The sequence below is a fragment of the Epinephelus fuscoguttatus genome, linkage group LG22 (assembly GCF_011397635.1).
Source record: "Epinephelus fuscoguttatus linkage group LG22, E.fuscoguttatus.final_Chr_v1".
Lineage (NCBI taxonomy): Eukaryota > Metazoa > Chordata > Actinopteri > Perciformes > Serranidae > Epinephelus > Epinephelus fuscoguttatus.
Genome location: NC_064773.1, coordinates 36,990,257 through 37,007,340, shown reverse-complemented (window position 1 = coordinate 37,007,340; position 17,084 = coordinate 36,990,257). Strand labels below are relative to the sequence as shown.

Below are 17,084 nucleotides of genomic sequence, written 5' to 3'. Positions count from 1 at the left end.
GAGACTATGTGAGAGACATATGTAGCTTCACAAATTAACTAAGCCGGTTTAGCAGGTTTAGCAGCCGTCCATGCATGGAAAAGCAGATGTCAAACCACTGTAAAAAATTCAGTTATCGAAACAAAAATCTGAAAATACACATATTGCATCTAGACGGCGTGGAGATGTTGGTAATTTATTTTAACAATGATTGATTTGCTTCATAAGGGAAAAACTGATGTTTAACTAGTGCTATGTGCAAAGTGAGAAGCCTCAGATGGTTTCACACTGTTTCATAACATATAGCCTAGCAGTTTTGTATGCATCGTTTTCAAATTATTTGAATCTTAATAGCCTAAAGCTCTGTTTAATACAACGTAAATTAAACATTTTTCAAATCAGATTTATTCATTCAAATGATCAAAAAGCCACACCAAAAAAAAAAAAAAAAAAAAACATGTCTCAAATAATTCTTTCAGCTGGCACGTGCTCCTTCATGGCTCCACCACCTGCTGCTCCTGCTGCCCCTGCTGAACCCAGGCACGAAGAGGCTGTGATCCGGCTGTCCTTACAGATATTTTTATTATCATCATTCAACATGTAGAAAGAACATGTAATCTATTGAGTCGATTTACATAGATAATTCACAATCATGAACCTAATCTGGATCTTAAACCTGCTAATTGCCAACTAATTTAACTAAATGTGTTATATTTTTAATATTTTGTCATGTTTAGATTACGTGTTTCAAAGGCATCTGTGTATTGTATACATAACAGAGCACAATACGAGTTAAAATTGTAATTTCCAATAGCGACAAGCAATATTTATGTGCTTTACTAAATTTACACAAGCACTACGAGTGGTCAGGAGCAGGAGTAGATTTTGTTAGTAGCTACGAAAAGATCCGAGCTACTAACAACAGAGTAAAATACCAATCCACAGGATTTTTTTTCCTTTTTAAAATGATGTCTATCCCGGTGCCCCATGGGCCCAGAGCCACAGAAAGAGAGCATTTTAATGGGAGCACTGACTGGGTTAGCCAAATGGCAGGTTCAGGGTTTGCTGAGGGTAACAGCAATATAGCAGCCAAAATCATTAGAGAAAAAGATGCCCACTGCATTTAGGTGCCAACAGAACATAGATGAACTGGTCACATAGAATACCAAATAAAAGAAATTACCTGCACAATACTTGACCAAACTATGATTGCATATGCATAAGGCTCATGTAACCCCCCACCCAAGTAATCAGAGACATGGCTGAGTTGAAGTCAACATAACATGATTGATTTATTTACAGAAAATTAATGCCAAAAGATGCACAGAAACTCTACATAGAGGCTAATAGCTAAGCTAAATGGAGAAGTGTGCAGAAATGGCATTTTGAGCAGCAATAGGAGGAGAGTATTAAGAGGAGGCAAATACGTGAGAGTCCATCAGTAGAATTGTCTGTACCATAATTATTCAAATTGTCCATCACTAATCCACACAACACACTACCTAACCTAAGTAATCACTAAATTAACATGGCTACTCTACATCAACCAGGTCTTCTGAACTAGTTGAACTATGTGCAAAGTGAGAACCCACAATCAAGTATTGACACTGGGCCTTTGTGCAAAGTTTGGTTTATTTTCATGAAGGCAGATTTTCTAGCAGAAAAAAGATTTGAAGATGCTGCACAGTGATCGGTCACGCTCAGGCAATTTTAAGCAATAAGCTGGAGCACAAGAAGATGATTACATTACAATGTGGATTCTGCACCAGTTGAGGTTCAAACCCACAACCTCTGGAACCTAAGACGGTCATCTACCACTCTGAGCTAATTGGCAAGTAGCAACTCAACAGTGGCTTCACAAATTGAGTAAGCCTTGTGTTGTGTAGGAATGCAGCCATCCGTGCATGGAAAGGCAGATTTGAAACCACTGTAAAAAAAAAAATTCAGCTATTAAGACAAAAATCTGAAAATACACATATTGCATCTAGACAGCATGGAGATGTTGGTAATTTGTTTGCAACAATGATTGATTTGCTCCATAAGTGAAAAACTTATGTTTAAAATTGCCATTTTTACATTGACTCCAATTGTTCACATTAGAGAAAAATTCAAAATGCTGTCAAAAATTCAGTTTTTGAGATAAAATTCTGAAATTTGCCACACATCATCTACCATGACTCTGGAATTTTGTCATTTTTTTCATGAACATTGAAGATTTATTTAGCAAGAATTTGCATGTATATGTTTACAGTACCGTTTACAGTCAAACATTATGATGCACCGTAGGCTCAATTTTTGATAAATCAAATCTGAGAAACGTAGTTTTTGTAGGACAGTCTGAAGATGCTCTGTAGCAAGTTTGGTGTCAATTGAGCAAAAATTGTGGGAGGAGTTAGGTTTAAGAAGTTTGACAGTTTTTGAAAAATCAGAGTGATGAACTTCATAATTTTTAGTAGGTTTAAATGTACAAAAGTTTCTTCAGTATTGGGGCTACATTTTCCTGAAAGTTGTGAAGTTCTAGCACATATGGTTGATTTATTATGAAAGTGTATGTTTCAGAATATGTTTCAAAGTTTTGAACTTTAGACGCTTGCTGTAGCGCCACTATCAGGACTATTGGCTTAAGTTTACAGCTGAGGATATCTGGCATGAGACTGGGCCTTTGTGCAAAGTTTGGTGAGTTTTCACCCATGGGAAGTATGATTTCCTCAGAAGAAGAAAGAAGAAGAATACCTAGGATTACAATAGCGTCCTGGCAGCTTAGCTTCCCGGACCCTAATTACAGTCTGGGGTTACCATATCTCTTCAACATATGAGTTCAGTGATTCATTTGACAACATTAACCATGATTATTACCCTTGTTAAAGGAATACTTTGCTGATTTTCAACCAGGTCTGTGTCACCACGGTGTCGGGAGTGTGTTGGTTTGTTTCTGTGACAACATTGCTGGGAACTCCCCACCTGTGCCTTAAACAAAAATATGCTGGATGATTTTGGCTAGCAGACAGGCGGGAAACTTCGAGAGCTGGCGCCATCAGAGGTGCCTTGACACCATTCATTTGCAAACATTGCCCACATTGCAGTGACACAGACCTGGTTAAAAATTGTCAAGGTATCCCTTTAAAAAGAGTATACAGTCATGCTAGCAGCTCTGTGATGCTGTTCTTGTACTTTGCACATTGGTGCTTTAAGAAAAATGCTAACATCAGCATGCTAACATGTACAGTGGCAGTGCTAGCATTCTGATGATTAGCAAGTATAATAATTACCATGGTCACCCTCACAGTTTAGCCACAAAGTACAGCACAGGGTGATGGGAATGTCATTAGTTTTGCAGCCATTTCGTCATAAACATTTTTAACTGATGACACTAGATGAAGCGTAAGGGGATCAAGATGATTCCAATATATCCTGAAGGAGACATACATGTGTGTACCAGATTTCATGGCAATACATCCTAAGATTCGGCAGTGTCTAATAATTTGGCATATGATGATGTTCACAGTGGTACACAGGTACCATGATATGTTATTGAGTAGTGATTAGTCACAGTGGCAAATCCTCACGATGTTGGCGACGTACTTGGTTGCTAAAAAAGGCACCACTCTGCCCACCTACTAGCCTACTGTTGTAGCACCTAGTTGATCAATCAGAAATGTTACTTTTTAAGCACGCAATGAATGCCATCCAGTAGTTGAGACTTGCTCAGACTCAAATTTGCACCTCCGAAGTCATTGTCAGTGATTGATTTAAGCTGTCTACCTCCCCTCCCACACACACACACACACACACACACACACACACACACAAATACACACCAAGCTTGTATATAGTTAGTTAGAATTTGTGTGTTTTGGTTTGCTTTGCTAGTTTGTGAATAAATATAATTATTTGGACCTGCTGTCTGTTTAATGTTGCACAAGAGGCGCACGTGATGACTTCAATTGTTTACATGACGGCATGTCATTTCTGTCTCTACATTGTCGTGCGTTTACAATAGGGATGCACCAATATGGAAATTTTGGCCGATACCGATATCTGATATTAATATTGCTGTTATGGCCGATAGCCGATATTTACCGATATCGATATATGTTGGGTTTTTTTTAAAGTTTCAGAGATGATAAAATTCTGTACAGACTGAGAATCACGCAAACTGAATTTCTGAATCTCTTCATTTATTTTCAAAACGTGTTTTACTTCCAAATAACAAGTTTATCGGGCTACCATAAAACACAAGTAACCAACAGTGTTACTTTTCAGCAACCTTTACTACTTGGAGCAACTGTGTAACTAAATTAAAGTACAGTTTGACTCCCTCAACTTACAAAACTCCTGTGAGAAGGTTTAGATCAGGAATTACAACAAGGATCATAAATCAAAATAATATCCTGACAAAGTTACCTTATAAAACTCGCCAGTATTCATGGCAACCAGGCATTTATTAAATTGCAAAACATGTTTTAAGCTCAAGCCCACTCCATTTAAACTCAAATCTGTGAAAAAGGCTAAATCAAAAATATCAAAAACATGTCCTGACTGTCAGTGTACATTTTTCCAACTTGCACTGTAATTTTCAAGTAAATGCCCCAACACTGAAACAATGTTTCCACCAAGCAAACATAAAAAACACTATACAAGTGCAAATCAGTGCAAGTCAATTTCAAGTCCCATCTATAAAAATACTCAATCAGAATTTTAGAACTGTGACATAACTGTAACTCAAAAGACATAGTAGTCTTTGTACATTTTCCAACTTAAAGCAGCCACAATGTACTCCAAGTAAATGTCCCAAACACTAAAATAGTGTTTCCACCTGACACTGTAGGTTATTGTCCAGGCCTACTTCATCAGCAAAGGCAGGTTTTTTTGGACAAGGAGAAGCATTTCTGCTTTCTCGCACTGGATCCTGTTTCTCTTTTCATCAACAATATGTGATGCAGCAGAGAAGAGACGTTCGCTGTCCACACTTGTACATGGAGCTGAAAGGTACTTGCATGCTGCTTTGGCCAAGGCAGGAAAGCAAGACATGTTGCTTTTCCAATACTGCAGTGGGCTCTCATTTCTGGGGATGGGGGGCTCAATCAGATAGCCATGCACCTACAGTAATGTAGACAAGTGTATTAGTATGTATGTCTGATAAATTACCAGCAATATAGACATAACATTGTCCTCCTCCCCTTAAGAGCTTTGATGAACTTCGCTCTGAGCAGATGACCAGTGCTAAATGTCAACCTCAAGAGGGCAGAGAAGCATTACTAAATAATGTTTTTATAACAATTAGTTTTTTCATTTAAGTAAATCTATTGTTTTAGTAACTCTATAGAATGTACAGCACATTAATAAGTAAAAATCACTGCACAAAGGATTTGTTATTTTAATAAAAGACAGGGTCTGATAATACTATACCTGCACACTTGTGTGGCTTGTCAGGCCTGCCTGCTGTTCCATGATGGAGTTTTCCTCCAGAATTTCATCATGCATGTCAAGCAGCGACTTTCCACCCTCATCACTTGTTCTTATCTTCTTCTCTTGCGGTTCTTCTGTGTCTGGTGTCTCTGTAGCTCTGTCGCTGTGCGTCATTTTGTCCACTTGCTTCTGGAGCATATTTACCGCTGCTTGCTTGGTGACTGTGTCATAATAACGGTCTTTGTACCTAGGGTCAAGGATCGTTGCCAAGTAGTAAAGCGGCTCAGAGAAAGCGCTTCCAAATCTCTTGTTCACAGCGTCCAGTAGAGTGTTTTTTGTTGTGCGGACCCCACTGTCTGTGTCAGCTGCCTTGCTCAGCAAACATTTCAGTGCCACAGCAGAGGGAATCACGTCCGCAGTAGTAGCCAAATGTGAGCTGATCTCCCCCGTTAATTGTTCAAATGGAGTGAGAAGCGTGGTCATGTCTTCAACGAGGCCCCACTGATATGCGCTGAAACAAGCAGGCAGCTCATGATCTGCTCCATACACACCAAGCGCACGCTTCTGTTCCAGTAGACTTTTCATCATATAAAAAGTACTATTCCATCTGGTTGCGACATCTTGTTGTAGCATCTTGGTTTTCATGCCTAACTCTTGCTGTACTCTTGCGCCAGCTAAATTCAGACAAGACTGAAGTCATCGTATTTGGTCCACAGAAACAAAGAGAAAGTGTCAGCAGTCACCTCCAGTCTCTCTCTCTAAAACCTACAAATCAGGCTAGAAATCTCGGGGTAATAATGGACTCAGACTTGAACTTTAACAGCCACATCAAATCAATAACATCAGCAGCTTTTTACCATCTAAAAAACATTGCCAGAATCAAAGGTATAGTGTCTAAACCTGACTTGGAGAGACTTATCCATGCATTTGTCTCTAATAGGTTAGACTACTGTAACAGCCTGCTCACTGGCCTCTCCAAACGGGCTGTAAGACAGCTGCAGTACATCCAGAATGCTGCTGCTCGGGTCCTGGCCAGAACCAGGAAGTATGAGCACATTAGTCCTGTGCTCAGGTCTCTCCACTGGCTTCCTGTGGCTCAGAGAATAGACTTTAAAGGAGCTCTGCTTGTGTACAAGTCTCTCCACGGCCAAGCACCAAAGTACATCTCTGACATGTTACTGCCATCATCTCGGACTCTGAGGACCTCAGGGACCGGCCTCCTGCTGGTGCCCAGAGTCAGGACTAAACATGGGGAATCAGGATTCCAGTTTTTTGCAGCTAAAATCTGGAACAGTCTTTCTGAAGATGTGAGACAGGCCTCCACTCTGACAATGTTCAAATCTAGGCTCAAAACAGCTCTATTTCACTGTGCATATGACTGAAAGGATCTTATCTGCACTCTTCTCTTTTAAAGTTCATTTTATAATGATTATTCATGTTTTTATTTTGTATTGTGATTTTAATGCATTTTCTTGTTCTGTAAAGCACTTTGAATTACTTTGTGTACGAATTGTGCTCTACAAATAAACTTGCCTGGCCTTGCCTTGCCTATATCTCTCAGCCGGGAGGTGGCGAGTTGAGACTAGCGAAAATGTCCAACTATTTTCCTTCCAATAGCCACACAGTCAGAGACGCTTCGCTGGCTTAACACTCCATCATGCACTGCTAGCTGCAGCGTATGAGCCATGCAGCCCAGGCTTTTAACGCCGCACTCGTCCATAGCCTTCTGCATATTTCGTGCATTGTCGCGAAGCACAACATGCACATTGTCTTTTTTAATTTTCCACTGAGCAAACATGCAGTCAAATGCGCTAGCGATAGCGGCCCCCGTATGCTATCCTGCAAACTCTTGTGCATGCAAAACAGCTCTCTTCATTTCAAAGTTGTCATCAATCCACTGAGCAGTGAGGCTCAACATACTCATCTGACTTACGTTCGAACTCCATATATCCGTCGTGAAGCTAATGTCAGTCACATTGTCCAACAATTTGTGGATATGCGTGGCCACAACTTCATGCAAAGCAGGGAGGGAGACGTCGGAAAAGTAGCGCGGACTTGGCAGGCTGTAGCGGGGTTCAATATGCTCTATCAACCGACGAAATCCCTGGTCCTCCACTATGGAAAACGGCTGGTCGTCAAGAGCAATCATTTCCATTACCTTGTTTGTTATTGACCTGGCTTTTGCACTGTCCTTGGCAAATTTCTTGGTTTGGTCAAGTACTTGTTGTATTAGGCTCCCAGCTGCTGCGGCTGCTGCTGTTTTCGTTTTTGCCTGCTGGCTAACATTAGCAGCATTCTGCCATTGGTTGTGAACTTCTGGATGGCGGTTTTTCAAATGAGATATTAAATTTGTAGTGTTGAATGACTTGACGCGGCATCCTCCTCGCATTACCGCGACTTTGCAGGTGTATCTTCTTTCGACACTGTGAAAAACGACCACACCGCTGACATTTTTTTCTCCTCTTCAGTTAAACACCCCACAATCCTGTGCTGCTTGTGTCACTGACACGTGCCCAAACAAATACCGCATTACCAAATCCCCCTCCCCCTCTCTCTCCCTCTCACCCTCCCTCTCCCAACACACATACAAAAAACAGCAACTAGACGGATATAAACATATATAAACATATATAAATATCGGTTGTTAATATCGGTCCAGTTTTACTCATCGGACCAATGCCGATATGTTAAACGACGAACATCGGCCGATACTGATATTAATGCCAATATATCGTGCATCCCTAGTTTACAATTCTCCTCTGCTCTCTGTATTGCGCACGGCGGAGTTCACCTGCCCCTTGCATTATTCGTAGTTCACCAACTTGACTGGAGTGAATAGAGGAGAGGAAGGGAGGGGAGGGGGCGGTATTGTACACGCGCTGCTTCCGTAGAAGTCAAAATAATATCTCCAGGTGACCAATAATCGTTTACCCTCGATTTCATTCATTTTGAAATCGTTAGACCTCAAAGTCGTAATCGCGATCACCAGACGATTAATTGCACGACCTTAACACCCAGTGGAAACTAAACTAACTGCTGACTGTGAAAGTGTTCTCATTGTTATTGTGGTCACTCTGCTGATGGAAGGTTGAAACAGACTCAAGTCATCACTGTTGCGCTGTTGCATTTTTCCTGTTTTCCAGATATCTAAGTATAATGATCATTTTATGTCTGGCATGAGAGCATTAGGTGGGAAATGTGTGTGTATCCCTAATTAACCACATATTATCATTGCACAATCTAATCTGTAACATTTTATTTACTCACTGTCCACCAGCGTTTGGAGAATATTTCTCCAACCTCTTTGTGTTTCCACAATTTTTTCCCCTTCTTAAGAAACTCTTGAGCCTCTCTCTGCTCCTAACAGTTTTTCACCTTAGGAACTCTTTTAAAGGGAAAGTTTTGTTTTTTACAACCTGGACCTTATTTCTGGCATTAAATACGGTTGTTTACTCACCCAGATAAGTTTGGTGTCATTTGGAGTCTTTCAGAAGATATTTAGATCCACGAGAGCTGCGTACATCCATATAGTGGGAATGATCGGGGCAGCGACAATGAGGCTCTAAATAACACATTATCTGTCGCGAAACTCATTCTTTTCACCAATATGTTTTATGAATCGCTAGAGTTGCTTGTCCTCATCATCTAGGTCATTTATACTGACCTACTAACCTCTGCAAAAAAAAACAAAAAACAGGCAATTCGTAAAGACAATCCTCTTTACCACCGAAACGTTCACCTTTCTGTTTCTCACTTTTTGTCACTGAGCACTATGTATATAATGCCAGAAATAAGGTCCAGGTTGTAAAAAACGGAACTTCCCCTTCAAGGTCTAAGATGCTCTGTGAATAACTTTTATCTTTAGAAGGACCTAGTCTAGGAGAAACTCTTAGAAAATGTCACAGTCCTAAGAATTTTCTTGGAATTTTGTCACTAGGAGCAACTCTTTGTACTAGGAAGCTTTGTGAAGATGGCCCCAGAATGTTACTGTTTCCAGTCTTTGTGCTAAGCTAGCTTACTGGCTGCTGGCTCCAGGGACGTATTTAACGTGCAGACATGGAGTGGTATTGATTTCGTCAGCTAACTCTCAGCAAGAAAGTGAAGAAGCTCATTTCCCCAAACCTTGAACTGTTCCTTTAATACATTAATCCTGACTTAAATAATCCATAGTTTCAAATAGATAATTGAATTCCTGCTCTGTGCCGACCCATGTTGTGTTGACTATTCTTTCTGAGAGAAATGACCATGTAGGTCTCCTGCAGTACTCATATTAGTAAGCCACAGTCAGTCCTCTCTTTCTCTTCCAGGTGTTGCTGTTGTTGTGTATAGCAGACTGGATGGTGCACTCCATGTGGCGGAGCGGCAAAGATCCAGACAGTTTCTCTATCCCTTACCTGACAGCTCTGGGCGACCTGTTGGGCACCGCCCTGCTGGCGCTCAGCTTCCACTTCCTGTGGGTCATAGGAGACCAGGACAGTGATGTGGGCGACTGATTGGGCCTTGGACAATAAGGCATCGTGGTGGCGGGAACCCTGCCTCTGCCATCTGACCTCTCACATCCTTACGGCTTGTGGGAACGTGGGTGCTCTCTGTCGCTGACCAGCCCATTCCTCTGCCTCACTTCACTTAAACCACACAATGGTTTAGAAACTATTTCCTGCTCCTGGCTTTTTTGTTTTTTGTCTACATGCTAAAGATATTATATTCCATAAATCAAGACTGTTCTCAGTACAGATTTTGATCTGCATAGTTTGCACCAAAGCACTTACATATTATATTGCTGGTCTTGTTAAGAGAAACAGGAAAACACCAGCCACCACCCACAGCACTGAGGAAACCTTGCTGCTGTTGGCAAGTTGGTTTACCTTGCCAGCCAAGCATCAGTCGAAGGTCTTCTACTTTAAAAAAAATCTCTTTTACTGGTTCATATTTTGGGGATTTACCACCCGCCGTGTCACAAACTTTGTTATCTGCCTTGTGTATTACTGCTTTGCAACATCAAGCCAAAGGAGAGATACAGAGACAGCTGGGGTGGAGGCAAGACAAGGAAGTTTATCAGAGATCAGCTCATGATCAAACACTTTGAACTGCTATGTAAGCAGGTGTACCAGCACCAGGGTTAGAAGGGAACAACATGAAGTTGTATCAATGATAGAAATGGATTTCTTCCTGTGTTGACATGTCTTTATGTTATGTGTTTTCCCAGTGTCCAAACTCAGCCATCCATACGGTACAGTTATTATATTGCTTTGTCAGTAATTTTGATTTATCCCACATTGTTCTCTGCAAGGTTGAGTTTGGAACATTGGGCCTCATTCACCATGAAATTTCTTCTTAAAACCTACTTACATAGTAGTAGGTAAGGTTAGGTTTGGTAAGAACAGAATCTATGCACACTCATAGTTGTATAATATTTTAGAATTTAAATAACAATAGTATCTTTTTATCATTTATAAAATTTGATAATTATTTGCATTATTTTACAAAAAGTATTATGTTCTTATAAATAAACTACACTGACATTTCAACTCACATCAGTTATGTATCATGCCATCTAATAATCGGTGATTGATAACTTAGAAAATATCACTGGTGGGTCGAGGCGGGACAAAAAAAGTTATTAGTAACTTATAAAAGCATTGCATAAAATAGTCGGTCTTCAACTTTTTTCTCCCTCACTCTGTCTCTCAAACACGCACACACACACACACACACACACACACACACACACACCTTAGAAAGCACTAGTGTACTCATCTCTGCACAGGGTTAGAGCAGACCAGCATTGCATCATTGCCAAGGCCACATCCTCTTCTGGGGGGAAAGAAATGTGCTGTCACATCAGTAGAGGAAACTGGAAAATGCTGAAAAAGCTGTTGTGCAGCTTAATTAAGGCTTTCAAACTGAGATCTGAGGCACCCAAGATACATTGATATTCACTGTTAGTGTGGCTAAATGATGCTGGTAATAGGTGCTATGGATGAATACCTAATGTTAGCTGGGAGGCTGCTGCAGTACTGTCACACAGTACAGAAGCATCACACTGACAACTGCAACTACATTTATTAACAGGTTGGCTATTTACAGACAGCACTTCCCCTAACAGTACCTGGTGATTCAATCAAATAAACTTTTTGAGCGAATCACCAGGTAGTGTGATCCAGACACACGTGTAAACGTGTATATCTATACCTGTGCAGATGTTCAGATAAGCAATATCCACCCACTGTGTTGGGTCATTGATGTACTTGAAGAGGGGAAAGACTGAGTGGACACAGCACAAGGTCACAAAATAATTATCAGACGTGTCCATAAAACAAACTACAAACTTTTCAAATTCTAATCCAAACACATGTCAAATTGCATTGATATCTATAGAATCTTTGGTTTTCTACTCCCTAAAACGGGGCATGGCCTTGACATTTTGCAAAGCAACCGTATGTGCCAGCCTGGTATATTGGCTAACAAGGGAGTAAAGTCAGCAAGCGCAGTTTGCTTATTTGCAAATGTCTGTGAAGTGTGTTTAATAATATATGACCGCATCGCTATATAGGCCTCCACATTTAAATAAAGTCATGGAAACAGGGTGAAATATTATGGCAACGTTTTGAAAGTTCATTGTTAAAAATGTGTGGGAATCCTGAATACATACATTTGGCACTTTGCAGGTGGGGTCAGGTTGGGGTGGTTGATTATGTTGTATTTTTAACAACCCGTGCATATTTTTTGTGTGGATATTATTTATATCCACTACTGACACTACTAAATATGACAGTTCATTTGAGCCCTGTTTCCACCAAGCAGTCCAGTATGGTTCGATTCAGTTCAGTATGCATTTTTTCCATTACTGACAAACAAAAAAGTTGTGGATGGTACCAATTGAACTGTTCCTTACCATCCCCATTTTTGGTCACCCCTTTGTTGGGGTACCTAACACACAGATCTGTTACTAAAAGGTGGAGCTAGAAACACTGCAGTCCATTGATTGGTCAATAGAGGATGGTCAATTTGTCTAAGAGCTGAGTTGTGGCTGGTTTTGTAACCACTCTTCACACCGTGTCAAGTTCTACATACATTAGTTAACTATAACATGGAAGGATGTTTTGCTTCCTCTTGCAGCAGCTGTAGACTGAGGAAAAAAAACTTAATTCACTGGGCCGACTGCCAGCAACTTTTAAGGCGGATCATTTACTTTTAATTTTACTCAATGCATGAGTTGACGACGTGAACCCATCAACACACCTTAAATTTCGATGTGACAACTTTGACCATTCCATCAGTTTTTATTGTCTCTCTTGGATGTTATACACTTTTAGTAATGAGCGGATCTTAAAGCGTTTAAAAGTACAGTATATATTAATTTCAACCGGATTATGTGAACTGCATATATACTAATCCTCACTTGGAGGAGAAAAAAAAGCATTGTGAAGCATCGTTCCCGTGGGCCTCAGCAACACTTGACCCTGACACTTGCCTCATATGGACTAACTGCACAAACCCACTATTTTAAACATCCCATGGAGAGAGACTTTCACTGCAGCCTGTTCTATTTTGTTCTGAAAATGTCAGCGTATGACCCCGTTCTGTTGACAATAAATGAGCTCCAGACTTCCATCTGTGCCATCAGTGATGAGGAAATACCGCAAGTGCTGGACGGAGCAGTGAGTGATGGCAACCCTGCCTACATTTAAGAGTGCTTTTTGCAATAGAAATGCTAAACAGACAGAGGGTCTAGGTATCATGTCTGAAGAGTTAGTTTTGGTTCCAAGGGTACCATACCATAAGTGTTTGGTGGAAACAGGGCTTTGGTGTTCACTTCCTGCAGACGTTCCTCCACTTCAGAACTATTGAAGTGTTTTTACACTTGGAGCCCGCTGCTCCATCCTCTTTAGACTTTCAGTTGGGTGTTCTTAACTCTAATTCTCTCCACAATTCTTCGTATTCTTAAACTTATGTTTCTGTGTGCACACGGTCCTGCAATTAGCAGGGTGTTTATTTACGATAATTAGGATCAACTGACACACACTTTCAGGTTACCAGGACACTGGGATTCATCATTATAGGAACACAGGTGTGAACAATTCTGCAGTTTAAGAACATGTCATGAATGTGACGTCTACTTTTTTTAGGACCTTACTTAAGAACAAATTTAACAAAAATGGTAAGAAAAAAGATGTTGGTGAATGAGGCCCATTCTTCCTGGCTGCAATTAAACATTTCTGTGATAGTTTTCTTTCATGCACATGTAAAGTGGGTTTTTCTTTGTCTTTTCTGTTTTCTAACCTGCTTCCTGACAGGACGTTGAATCAGGGGTTACCAACCTTTTTGGCTCTGGAAAATGAAGTTCAGTCTGGCAGACCAGTACTCTTTACTCCTAAATAAGTCAAATAATTTCATGCCAAGATTCAGTGTAGTGAATAATGCTTTCATGGATGAAAGTCAAAAATAAAATAAATTGATGTTAAAGTCAAGGTCGCAAGGCCCGACAGCCAACACTGCATGGTACCAGGTTGGCTCAACCCCAGACAACCCCTTCCCTGAACAATGATTGTCCAATCACAGCAACCATAACTGGCCATGTCAGGTCTGTATTGGATTTCACCAAATGTTGTAGTGTGCATGGGGCTATAGCTTGGAGCGATACTTATATATAAAAAGTTTAGATGAGGGTGTATTTGAAACCACAAGTGCAAAAGTGTAAGGAATGGATTACCTGCTCTAGTGTACAATTCAACCGTAGCATATCTGGGAAATGAAAAAAACAGACTAATCTTTAATTTTTCTTTATTATATCAACTAACTAGCTCCACACTGCAATACAAGGATAATGCTATGTATTTAGTGTCTTTATATGTTGCTCATTAACTTAGCATTATTTATATATCTATACTGAACAAAAACTAAATTGCAACACATATTTTTGTTAGCATGTTTTCACAGGTTTAAGTTTAAGAGCCAAGACTTATTTAATGCACTCAATACATATTGGTCACAAATGTGTTGAAATCCATGTTAGTGAGCACTTCTATTTTAGATAATCCATCCACCTGACAGTTATATAAAAAATGATGCTGATTAAACAGCATGATTACTTAACAGTAGGGCTGTATCTGACTCAAAATTATGTCAGATGAATCAGATTAATATGAACATTTGATGAGTCATTTTTCCCCCATATAAAGTTTTGAAATTTGAATGGGGCTCAGCAGGATGTTCAGTGTGACAGTGGTATTCATGTAATATAGTTAACAAGCTAACTGCACTAACGCCTTACTGGAATTTTTTGCCAACACTAGATATCAAACAAAAGCCAGAGGCTGTGTTGTATTAAGTATCTGTGAACTTCCATGCAGAAGAGAGAAGATCATGTTATCTCAGAGCCTTACAGTGCAGAGTTTTTCCTCCTTGGTGCTGCTGCAGCACGTCTGCAGCTGTCTGTACCAAAGATTTGCCTGAAAGTCACGAGTGCTCACTCTGCAGCAAAATCTGGGTTAGCAAAACCTTCCCAGAAGTCACTGCACAGCACACTGACTGGCAAAAAAGAGACTGCACAACTTGAAGCAATCACAGTCAGCTGAGTGGTCCCTGACTGATGATTCAAATCTCTGACTTAAGGGGCAGCTCTACTACACAGGTGTGCTTTGGGATGTTCACAATAAAATTCCACTCCAACATGTGCAGTTTGATTACACAACAAAATGCCACTGATGTAGTAAGGTTTTAGGGGGTGTGCCATTGGCATGCTAACTGCAGGAATGTCCACCAGAGCTGTTGCCTGTGAACTGAATGTTCATTTCACTTCCGTAAGTCATTTCCAAAGTTGTTTACCTGAATTTAGCAGCACATCCAATCAGCCTCAAAACTGCACATGTAGGTAATGATGAAAAACTGCCATCAGATCACAACCGTGGTGAGGAGAACAAGCATACAGAGGAGCTTCCCTGGGATGGTTTCTGCAGAAATTCTTCACTTGTGCAAACAAATCATTGTTGGGGTGGCTGGTCCCAGATGATCTTACAGATGAAGATAGTAACGTGGTCTGCAGTTGTGAGGCTGGTTGGATGTACTGCAGAATTCACCAAAATTCGAGAGAACTACATCTATTGAGTGCATGAAAAAAGTCTTAGCTCTTTAATTTCAACTTGTGAAAAATGGGAGCAAGAACAAAAGTGTTGTGTTTAAATTTTTGTTCAGTTCACTGTAGCCATCAAGTGTGTGTGTGTTTCAAAAGGAGAGTCAGCTGGAGACAGGGTTTCCAACTAACTCAAGAAAGTAATGTTAGCTTAATTAGCTTGCTAGTCATGTCATTCATCTAAGTCACTACGGTCTGAAATCAAGGACCCAGTGTTTCAAAGAATACTATGCATTTCTGTATTATTATCATTATGAACTGTATGGCTGTGTAAGAACAGGAAGTTACAGGCATGGCAACAGGAAGTGAGGGGAGCAGGGTTAGTGAATGGTCAGTTATTGCTTTGCATCAGCCACTCCGCACATACTTTTCCCTTCTGTGTCTATTTGCAGCTAGTCATCATTTCAGCCATAGCCTCCTGTGACACTCATGTAAAACGAGAGAAAGAGCTCCCACTGGGAGCTCTAATTCAGTGTGCGGATTTTTTTCTTCTTTCTGCATGGGCCCCTATTATCCAGCACCTGACCTAAAGCAGGATTGGATGTGCGCACAACTACTCTGTCTTCTGTGACTCATGTAAAACAAACCATGAAATGTTGCGTATAGTATTTCAGCCTCCTGTGGTCCCTCTCAATCATTTCCTGTGTTAGTTTGTCCTGTCCAGCATCTCTGTTAGTTTGTCCTCTGTGTGCACAACATGACCCAGTTGTGCACACAGAGCAGGAGATATTCAAAATTCCATGGTGGAAGTTTGCATGCTAATCTCACGCTGTTTTCAGTACATACACACACAGTATCCATGTGCATGCACACAATTAATCAGCAGTTTAATGTCAGCATAGTTTGATTTTCTACTCAGTAATCCTAATTAGTGACCTAATTAAACATCAGATTTCATGCACTTTTTCAGAATATGCTGTGTGTTTGAATGGTCAGATAAAATAGATTCAGATGAAGCAGACTGATTAGTGAAATCATCTTAACTTTAAAAATGAACTCCTAAACCAAACCACCTCCTTAATGTGATAACTCAGCAGCGTATTGTGTGCATGTGAACGTAGCCAGTGGCTCTAATCAACCCGAATATGTGCCTCTTGAGATTCAGTGGTTACCAAGGTATTTCTCTGTCATGCCATTAATGCCATTTTCTTTCTACAGCATTGTAATACTGTGCAATGATTTCCTTTTGTACTCACTTTCAGTTTTATCATGACAATTACTTTTGAGGAGTTTCATTCCAAAATGACATCATTTTAATTACTGGCATGAAACATCTAGATATGGAAGTTGTTAGAGGGTGACATCCATTTGATTCAAAGTGGATACATTCCCTTTTGGTATGAAACTCTTTATTTGCCTTTGTATGGGCCAAAAATGTCTAAATAAATGTCTGTGAACTGAAAAGCATCTCATTCCCAGTTATTTTTGCTGAAGGGTTTCACTGACAAGTTGCTGTCCTCTTATCCACATAGGCCCACAGCAGTAGTCATTACTCACTGAAAGGAAAAGACAGCGGTCACATGAGCTCTGAATGCAGCAGATGAAAACTTAAATATTGAGCCAG

The 17,084-nt window shown here is 40.3% G+C and overlaps 1 protein-coding gene across 1 annotated transcript in view; it reads left to right on the top strand.

Annotated features, from left to right (window-relative positions):
* slc41a2b (solute carrier family 41 member 2b) overlaps window positions 1–16,924 on the top strand; it is a 149,342-nt gene extending 132,418 nt beyond the window's left edge. The window contains exon 11 of the mRNA XM_049567086.1: window positions 9,696–16,924. Coding sequence (XP_049423043.1) covers window positions 9,696–9,881 — 186 coding nt within the window. The 3' untranslated portion in view covers window positions 9,882–16,924. The remainder of the gene's footprint in view (window positions 1–9,695) is intronic.
* The last annotated feature ends 160 nt before the right edge of the window (window positions 16,925–17,084 follow it).